The sequence below is a fragment of the Saccostrea cucullata genome, unplaced genomic scaffold (genome assembly GCF_032062105.1).
Source record: "Saccostrea cucullata isolate Sc308-1 unplaced genomic scaffold, CSIRO_AGI_Scuc_v1 ctg281, whole genome shotgun sequence".
In the NCBI taxonomy this organism is placed as follows: domain Eukaryota; kingdom Metazoa; phylum Mollusca; class Bivalvia; order Ostreida; family Ostreidae; genus Saccostrea; species Saccostrea cuccullata.
Window position 1 is genome coordinate 1028350 of NW_026926059.1, and position 10647 is coordinate 1038996.

Below are 10647 nucleotides of genomic sequence, written 5' to 3' on the forward strand. Positions count from 1 at the left end.
TGCGATTAAACGCAAAATTTATTGCGATTAAACGCAAAAATATTATTGCGTTTAAACGCAATAATTATTGTGTTTTATCGCAATATTATTGCGTTTAATCGCAAAAGATTGCGTTTAATCGCAATCTTTTGCGATTAAATGCAAAATGTTTTGCGTTTAAACGCAATGATTATTGCGATAAAACGCAAAGTTTTGCGTTTAAACGCAATGATTATTGCGATAAAACGCAAAGTTTTGCGTTTAAACGCAATAATTATTGCGATTAAACGCAATAATTATTGCATTTAATCGCAAAAGTATTGCGTTTAATCGCAATATTATTGCGATTAAACGCAAAATTTATTGCGATTAAACGCAAAAATATTATTGCGTTTAAACGCAATAATTATTGTGTTTTATCGAAATATTATTGCGTTCAATCGCAAAAGATTGCGTTTAATCGCAATCTTTTGCGATTAAACGCAAAGTGTTTTGCGTTTAAACGCAATGATTATTGCGATAAAACGCAAAGTTTTGCGTTTAAACGCAATGATTATTGCGATAAAACGCAAAGTTTTGCGTTTAAACGCAATAATTATTGCGATTAAACGCAAAGTTTTGCGATTAAACGCAATAATTATAGCGTTTAAACGCAATAGAAAATATTTCTTTCCCTGGATTGGCCTCAACGGACTTCCGTATAAAACATTACTTAACTTTAAAATTTTGGTAAACCTTGTGTTTTTTTTACTATAGAAATAAACGGAAAACGTAAAATATTTTTAACCCCCCCCCAACACACACACACCCTGTGACACAAAAATTCCTTTTTTACAGGTAATGTGGACTGTTATTTCACAAATTTATACCAATGCTTTTTGTGTGTCATCGGAAGGGGGGGGGTATATTTATTGACAAAAAACGACAAAAATGCTTATTTTCCACCAGTTACAAAGCGATTTACAACTGAAATATTAGATTCTATTAATATATTTTATTTATTTGCCTAAAACATAAGAAAAAATATAAGGATAATTTAATCATATCCAAGGCTGTTTCAAAGTATGGTGATGCTTGAAACTCCGATTTCAATATGAAATATAGTCTACCCCCTTTCTCAAAAGCTGGAATTATGAACAATTTACTATCTAGCGCTGGTATTAAGACAATTCATCAATTATCACTGAACTGTTCTTTGTATTAAATGAATTAAATGGTTCCAAAATGCGGCGGGAGTTAGCGGGCGTATTTCTTGAAAGTAGCTAATATTCTCAATTTTCAAACTTTTCTAGCTGTTACCATGGCAACAAAACACATAGCAACCAAATCTTATTTCATATTTGTTTCCAGTGACAGGTTGTAACAATGGGCAACGTTTTATCAAAATCGGTGATCATGCGTGCCAAGGAAGTTTAAGTGGACTGAATAAAAATTGATTGACTAATATAGCTAATTACATTTACTGTATTTAGAAATGGTGAAGCTAAAAATTTCCTTAATATATTAGAGAGTACGGGTTTTTTCCGAGTTTATTTTAATGTTACAATGATCTTTCCGCAATTATAGACAGAAGGATAAAACGTACGCTCAACTAGGACCTTAGGTCCCCTGCTCTGAGGTCCTAGTTGAGCGTACGTTTTATCCTTCTGCCAATTATAGCATATAATTTGACACGTGATATCAAACAAACCAATCATAAAGGTCATTACAAAGTATGAAAAAAATACAGTGTACTATAAAAAGACTCCAAATATGAAGAGATGTATATTTATTGACTAATTGTAAAGAATTTATAGCGCATGCGTCATATTCATTGTTGTCAATGACTTCACAACCTTAAGATGTCATTTGGTGAGTACATGTACATTTATTTATCCAGAGTGAAGATGTGCTTGACCGCTTTTTCAATCTAAGGAAATTTTTCCATATATCTATTTATGAAATGCCTTTCAAATCCCCTGTTTAAAAAAATAAATTTAAGTAAGCCAGGCGATTTAATTTTTTTATTGAGGAAGTTTCAAAGCTACGATGTTTGCACAACATAGTACGAGGTTTTTTTCGATTACAGTATGAGCTTAGGCGAGTTAAATATGTAATTTATAACCTATTTGTATATATCTTATTTAATGATTGTTCACGTAGCTCAAAAATAGCTTAGAGAAAGACCTTTGAACATGCGGAACAAATATATTGTTGCATGTCATGCCAAAATGCACGGAGCACCATTTTTTGTGAGCCCCTAGTTGGCCCCAAGGGTGATAGTGCAATTTCGAAAACATTGCACATTCATACGAGGGTTGTCCCGTAAAATCGTGGACAAAACGTTTTTCTCGAAAAATAATGGGCGCACTAAGCTGAAAATTTCAGTAAATGTTTATTTATCATATTTAAGTGCATGATAAATTTTTTGATAAAATATGGGCAAAAATAAAGATTTTATTATGCTTGAATGTGCACGGGGTATTGTCCTAGGGCGCACGGACAAAAAACCAAGGTTTTATTGAAGAATACACAAGTTTGAATTCAAAATAAAAGTTTTAAATACATAAGATTTGGATTAAAATTATCCTAATTCAATTCCACAATCAATTTTGTAGTCTTTGTAAAAATTTTAAGGCATTTGGTTAATTTTTGGCAGTTTCTCGAGCATTCGAAATGGGAAAGTGGTAAACACAACACACGAAAAATGGCGACGTTTTATGACGTTACGGCGCACCGGAGAGCAGTCCCGTTTTAATTCGATGTTGTAATGACACCTTTAGAGATTGAAATGACCATAGAAGAAAAAAGATTATAAAAATATCACCATATCTTAAGTATACAAATGAAATAGGAGTTTTCTTAGCGAAGTCTTATTTGATCGAGTCCCTGGGGAGTACAAAACATACGGACAACTCCTAATGTAATAGCAAAAGACGCTGTCACAGTAGACCGCCGATATGAGATTTTCTATTAATGAATGATGGCGAGAATATTGTCCGTAACTTACTGATTAATCTTCAGAAGATCTCATTAGGGTGCCAATAGGTTCTTCGACTGTTTATGGAGACTAAAGAATGTGTATCAATGAAATTCGTAAATTTAAGTCGGACTCATCCAACTTCATTTTCAGCAAAGATAAAACGTGACGCTGTTTTAGACACTTTGACGTTATAATCCATGCGCCGTAAGGTGATACAATACATAGCATAAAATCACATAATTTGTTTATTTATGCATATATTTATCTGAAATTTGCTGTGTATATTACTAAAATATCTACTAAATAATAGTGAAAATTTCAGAACGCAGTGATGTTTATTTTTTACACTAGACAACTTGTCCACGATTTTACGGGACAACCCTCGTATTTGCCAAAATTCATTCCAATACCTGATCGGACTTCTGCCTAAAATGTAAGATGAGTTCTAGGAACCGGGTTTCTGTATTTAAAAAATACTATTTTTGACCCCATTTGACATTTAGGGTAAAATTAAAAATTACACAAAGTTCTTCATATCTACAGGAAAGCCTTTATCATTTCCAAAATTTTATTTGGTTACTGCTATAAATAAAAGGTGAGGTTAGGGAAGAATAAAGATTTGACAAAGGGACGAACGAAGAAGACTAACAACAATATACGGTTTGATATATATTTCATTTTGCAAATAGGATGTTGTCGTACTTTTGCATGTCAGTAAAAATCTAATGGATGATGATAATTTTTAAAGTACTAGGCTAGTAAAAATTTACTTCTGAAATTTCAGATACTTTAACCGATGACATCGATTACCAAAGTCTTAAATTTGAAGAAATACAAAGACTTGAGGAACGTTTAAATGAATACAAAGTGCCAAAAAATGTAGCTATCATAGGACCTCCAAGAGTTGGAAAATCTTCCCTTATGAACTCGATTATAGCAAGTTTTTCCTCCAAATGCTGGCGAGAGCGGACTAGGGAAGGATTCGTTGATCAGCCAGGGGAACAAGTGACGCATCATCTTATCAAGTATATAACAATAAGCCCTAAAACTGAACGTTGACTTCTCTCACATTTTCAATATGCTTAGCTTATGAGTTCTATCTGATTTCAAAATGAAAGGAAACTTATGCTAGTGTCCGTGGGTTTACATCAGTTAAAGCAAATTACAAAATACCGGTAAAGTTTTTAACAACTTTTACATTTTTATTTATTTAATAAAGGTAGTATTATCCACACTTCAGCTGCCTTTTCTTTAACATGTTGAAATTATGAATATTTTGCTCTTGGTGTGTCTGTCAGTTCTATCGTTTTTAAACCTGTCACACTATCGCTTAATTTTACAACTTTGCATTGCTGCTAATAAATATGCTAAAATTTGGCTTAATTTTTCAACTTTGCATTGATGCTATTATTAAATAAAACTTAAAGCAAAATTATTCTCTATAAAGAATTACAAAGAATGAATATCTGGGTTCTGAGAGACAGAAGAGTTATCCATATCCAACTCTGATTGACATGGATGGGTTCGATGACGAGTCCTCTGATGAAGTAAAGGAACAACTCAGATACGTTTTGTTTGGCGTGGTACCAAATGAGGAAAACATAAAAGATACTATTAGGGTCCATACGTGAGTATACTACTTTGATTATAATGGTTACGATGAGGCAAACGAATACTGGTAATTAATATATTAACTAACCGACATGAATAATCCTACAGTACGAGGGTTGCCCGAAAAGTTCGAAGACGATATCAATCTTCGTTATACTTCTTTTAAAAAATTTAAAATAAGCGTAATATCATGTGTAAAAATTTTTGCTTTGTTGTAGTGTGGTTTCTTTTCATTCAGAAATCATTTTTTTACCTGCAATGCAGCGTCAAAAACATAGAGTCGAGAAATTAAAAAAAATACTATCCCTATACATATTACAAAATCTAATCCAACACCCACTCATTTAAACTTTTTTCTTTAAATTTTTATTTCACAGAATGTCCTCGTCAGATACAAAGTGTCACATGAATACTGCCTGTACCTTTTTACACATGTCAGTACCACTCGGTTGTGACATATGTTTGATTCATCCAACATATTTAGAGTTTATTCAGGATTTTTACCGAGTATAAGACGAAAATGCTTCGTTATCTACCGGGCTCCAAGACATTCTACGTACAACGTCATCGATACTTTTTGAAGACATTTTTCATGAAAATCAAAGAATTGTAATGTCAGATTTTACATATTTCATTTATAAAGACCTCTTTATAGTCAACTCAGTCGAATCTGTTTTACCGTACAAATGCTGTTCTCTAGTTTCTATTGCCAATATCTTCATTAATCATTTGTAATAGTCTTAAGAACATTTATACTCAGCTCCTTTAAACGGTATAAATTCAGATATTTCCATCTCATAGGCGTTGGAACCAGGGGGCTAGGGGAGGGGGGGGGGGCTCAACCCTCCCCACTTTTTTTTTCCAAAGATAGACTTAGGATAGACACTGAACACTGCTGCGTAGGTTTAGCCCCCCTCCCCCACTTTTCACAGACACGTTGCAGTATAGGTTTAAAATAAAAATTTCGGTACCGAAGTTCACCTACCCCTCCCCCCCCCCCCCCCCCCAAGAAATAGGATTTTCGTGTTTGGACAATGGACATCCTTTTTTTGGCTTGTCATGTTTTTTTGGGAGGTCTAAAAAAATTCTTACCCTTACCCCCCCCCCCCCCCCCCCACACAAACACTCTTAATTTGCTTCCGACGCCAATGCATCTCTTAACGTGTAAGTTTCTTTTTTATATTTTAAACAATTTATTTCCCAGACCCTACTCAAAAACAACATATAAACTAACATCACTAGATAAAAATAAGGCAGCTGCCAGGGATGCGGCCCTGACTAAGCTCCCCCTAAACACTGATAATTATATCCCTATGACATCACGCAGGATGTTATAAATTAAATAGTAAAAGTTCTGAGTATATTTAATTATTTTCAAAAAAATATTTATTGTCAACTGAGGGAGCCATAATTAATCTTAATGTGTACGTAAGTTATTTAATTGTTACAGAAATTTCAGATGCAGAATTCTTTATAAACTTTTAATATTTTGTTTCACTAATAAGTAAAAAATATTTTCAAGGGCGATGATAGAAAGATAACTCTTGTTGATGGATGCGTATTATTTTACAAGGGCATAAAACAATTTGATATTCTCATTTAAAAAGCAACGCTTCAGTATGTTTTCTAATGAAAATTAGATAGGTATGAGAGTAAATATTATGTTCATATTTAAACTTAATATTTCTAATTTTATTGTGAGATAAAAAATAATTGATCTTTCCATTTACTATATCTCCACAATGTCATCATATTTGAGATATCATTCATTACTGAAAAAGTTAGCAACGCTTCATACTTCAAACTATTTTCCATTTGAATCTAATGGTATTATTGTTGATGAAAACCATTGTTTGAAATTAAACTAGAGGTACTGTGAGCAATGAGCTCACTAAATGATACCCCCCGCCTCCCATATGAATAAAATGGCAGTGTCCATGTTTAGCTCTGGAAAATCCAAAATATATGTCAGATCAAAAAGTAAAATAGGAGGTGCACAATGGCAATATGTAATAAAGATTCTGTGAAAGTTTCATCAAATTTCATTCAGTGGTATGAGAGGAGTTGCGGATAAGAGATGGGTACCCCAAAGCGTAACAGACGGACGGACGGAAGACAGACGGACGGACGGACAGACGTACAGACGGACGGAATTAACGATTACTATATACCCCCCCGCTTTTCAAGCGGGGGGTATAAAAAATGGTGAATTTTGAAACAGAGGGATATTTCACCTTAATTGCTGTTTTTATATTTGCACGGAAATACAAATATAGTTCACGAATCTTATCACAGATAACAGTTATATTTTGATAAATTAATCCTTATAATTTTTTAAAAGAATGATTTGCTGTATATTGAATTCGCGGAATCTCTATTTTCGCGAATATAGCAAATGTTAACTCCGCTAGTTATTAATTTCCTGCTGTATAATAAACGTGCAATGTCTCTATAACATATACTACAAATAATTTGACGATTTTATTTTATTAAGATCTGAAGGAGTAAGGGGATTAAGGGAAATTTGTGAACAAGAGCAGGAGCATCAAAGGATGGACTGTCTCATTTTTGTGGCATCATCAGTAGATTTACTACCATGTAATCTGATGGAAGCAATCAAACAGATAACACTAGAGGAGGAAAGAGGTATAAAATGAATTCATTGAACTTTTGTTTAGGTTAACCTGTATATTATGAAAAATATGTATCGTCTTTTAAAAACTTTCCATAAAACTCAGCTACTCAACATTTTCATCTAATTCTAACTGAGACTTTCAAGGGTAATTCTGGAATAAATGTGTTTCAATATATCATTGATTTGAGTATGTAGTCTGACGTTTTCCTGTCCTTTTTTTACGATTTTTATAAGACAAGAAAAAGTCAGGTATTTTCGACTATTGAGTAGGAAGCAAGGTATAGACTTAAACAATTAAATCGGGTTTAGAAATACTATTTACTTAGGGACTAAGCAATTGGATATATTGCGTAAGGCTATTTCATCTTCAGAATTAAATCCTTTTGTTGCAGATGTACCAGTATTTGGTGTGCTAACAAAGAAAGACAAATGTAATCCTGATGAGACAGATTCAAAAAAGAAAGAATTCTGTTCTAAACTTGGCATTTCAGAAACCCGCTCTCTTCTTTGCACAAATTACTGTGGTGATTATGACAACTACAAAGGACAGTCTCGCGTTAATCGACTTTATCCAGAGCTTGATGTACCCATCCTAACCTTTATGACACAGGTTTAATAATGATCAAATCAACATTCTTCTTTATATATATACATGTATATTTCTAAGCTGACCTGGGTTGAAATCTTTGTTTGCGCTTTTCTGATCAAAGAAAGTCCGTCGTCTGTCTGTCTGTATTTTAACTTTTCATATTTTTTTACTTCTTTTCAAGAACCACGGGATCAATTTCAACAAAACTTGCCATAAAGCATCCTTAGGTAAAGGGGATTTAAGTTTTGTTTTTTTTTAAATGAAGAGCTATACTCTCTTTCAAGGAGAAATCTAAAAAAAATCTTCTTCTCAAGAACAATTTAGTCGTATTTGAATGGAAGCATCATTTGGAAGTGTAGATTTGTTCAAATAATGACCCCAGGGATACGATCATAGACAGTGTTATGATAAATCTCTACACTAATTTCATTTCAACATATGCAACCTCTTCTAAGAAAATGAACGGAAACTACTGCAGTACAAATAATTGGAATTTTTCTAAGTCCAAGGGGCATAACTCTGTACGAAATGGTCCGATCGTACCCAAAACAAAACATGATCTAGATATTCTTATTATTAACCTATTTTACAAATTTCAAAAGAAAATGAACGGAAACCGATAATGGACTGACAGAAAGACAGACAGACAGCAGCAAAGCAATATGCCCTCTCTTCTTAATTCGAAGGGGGGCATAAAAATTAAGAAACACGTAGGAATAAAAATTTTCTTCTCAAGAACACTGCCACAATTGGTTTTGTCTATTTGGAACTTGTATCTTCTGGTATTTTAGAATCAAGTCAAAATTTGACTATAGTGATTGGGTTGGGCTACAATTCATTCGCGGAGTTCTACAAAAAATACGTGGTAATTATTTAAAAATCTTGTAGAATCAAATTTGTGCAAATCATTGCCCAAGTAGGTAGGTGGGGGTCAAAGTTATGCAAAGTAATATAAGGGATATATCAATAAAGAAATCTTCTTAAGAATAGCACACCCGTGATTGTTAGTAAAATTAATTCAGAAGCATTCTCAGGTATGCAGATACAGGTGTGTTCAAATCATGTCTGTTTGGTAGGCAAGATCTCAAAAGAATACAAAATGACGGAACAACTTTTATATTTGAAATTTTCAATGATGAATCAATTTTTGCTTTTTTGAAGTCAGAATGCCCAGATGATCGATGTGGGTCCTCTTTTTTTTTGAAATTATGTATATATGTAAATAATTAAATGGAGCATTACTTTGTTGGTATATACATTTGTGTTATTGTGTTATTGTGCATATTTGTTTTCAAGGTGTGTGATCCTTGGATCAAGGTTATTCGCGACAAAGCTTTGCCTGTGAGATCTAAATCTAAATTTTCTGCAAAGACTGACTCCGTTTCCACAGGATCTAGATGGAAAGTCGTTGGATGTGGATTGATCATCATGGGGGTTGTCATTTTTACCATGTACAAGTATGTTAAGATACGATGACTTATTCTTTTACAAAGTTTATTCATAAACTATGAATTTTTCCATCCCTGGAGTAAAGAATTCGTGGTGTAACACAAAGATAACTCTTGTTTGTTGTGATTATCATAGGCATGGACTTAGTGATGCCTCAGATTATCAGAATGTTACTGTAGCAGCAATCAAAATAGTATTATTCTTGCAAAATGTCTTAATTTTTTCACATTTTCTTTTAACAAACAAACATTTTTTTAAGTATTTTCAAGTAATGTAAGATTTTTTGATACAACAGTTATTTACACAATTTAATGAAAAGTTTAAATATTTGAATAGAACACATGTACAAATCATGCTACTACTGAGTGAGGCTACTACTCAGTGACCTAAAATGAAAAGATGTCCTGCTTGTTTTCTTACAAATTGAAAAAAGTGAATCAATTTCCAATGTTTTTTATCGTTATTTTATCTTTATTTACTATTTAATTTAACTTATAAATACAGATTATGCTGAAAAGGTAGGTATTTTGCATTGCAAGCAACACATTTAATGTACTTTTGCCTAATATGTTTATACAGTGAAAAATTATGTTTTGTTTTGATATGTGATCCCAATTATATGTATTCGTGAAATACATCAAATATAAAAATATATTTCAAAACTGTTTTAAAATAAATAAAGTTTTTCAGGTTTTGATATCCAGTACTGAATGCTGCATTTCCCCATGCTTGAGTTCCTAATTTTACAATTTTTCAGTTTATTCGAATGAAAGAATTTTGTATGATGCGAGATATAGATCTCTCTTTTTCCCATGATAAGATGTTTAAAACATATGCACAATACACTCTCCGATGGAGCATCTACAAATGCTTAGTTTCACGCACGTTTTAGATGCTGCATCTGACGCTGATTTCATTCTTGAGTAAATTTTTAATTTGGTTGTTATGTGGTAGACGAAATTTACTATTATAATTTTTTTATTTCTTAGGTATTAATTCGTTTTGGGATCATTCTAGCTATTTTTCGTCCATCTAAAGTAATCTTAAATATTTTCATAATATCTTCAATTTCATTGGTTCATTTAATATTATCCTTATAGTATAAGTAACCGTTCAAAGTAAGCAAAATTATGCAGCGTTACATTTTAAAGAAGAAATTATATCCAGCTGATATCCGATGCATCTTGTGGTATGTAACTTTTACATTTAATTATTTGTTACTTTACTATCAAAGATTTGGGTATAACATTTTATTTAAATTGCGAAGTTTATACTTTATCGTATTTTTGCAATTAAAGTTGTCTGAGTAAATTCTTAGTTTAAAGTTCATTTTGCTATAGAACATTTTTCTTTCTTAAATATGTATGCTGAATAAACGGTAACTTATTGTCAATGCTTATGAAACTATATGTAAATATGTAT

General features: G+C 32.4%; 1 protein-coding gene across 1 annotated transcript; it reads left to right on the top strand.

Moving 5' to 3' along the window:
• The first annotated feature begins 1694 nt into the window (after positions 1-1694).
• Positions 1695-9637, top strand: LOC134270511 (uncharacterized). The gene is made up of 6 exons (XM_062752736.1): positions 1695-1830; positions 3726-3966; positions 4389-4568; positions 7047-7198; positions 7580-7797; positions 9073-9637. The coding sequence occupies exons 1-6, from the start codon at positions 1821-1823 to the stop codon at positions 9250-9252; spliced, it is 981 nt and encodes a 326-aa protein (XP_062608720.1). The 5' UTR covers positions 1695-1820; the 3' UTR covers positions 9253-9637.
• The last annotated feature ends 1010 nt before the right edge of the window (positions 9638-10647 follow it).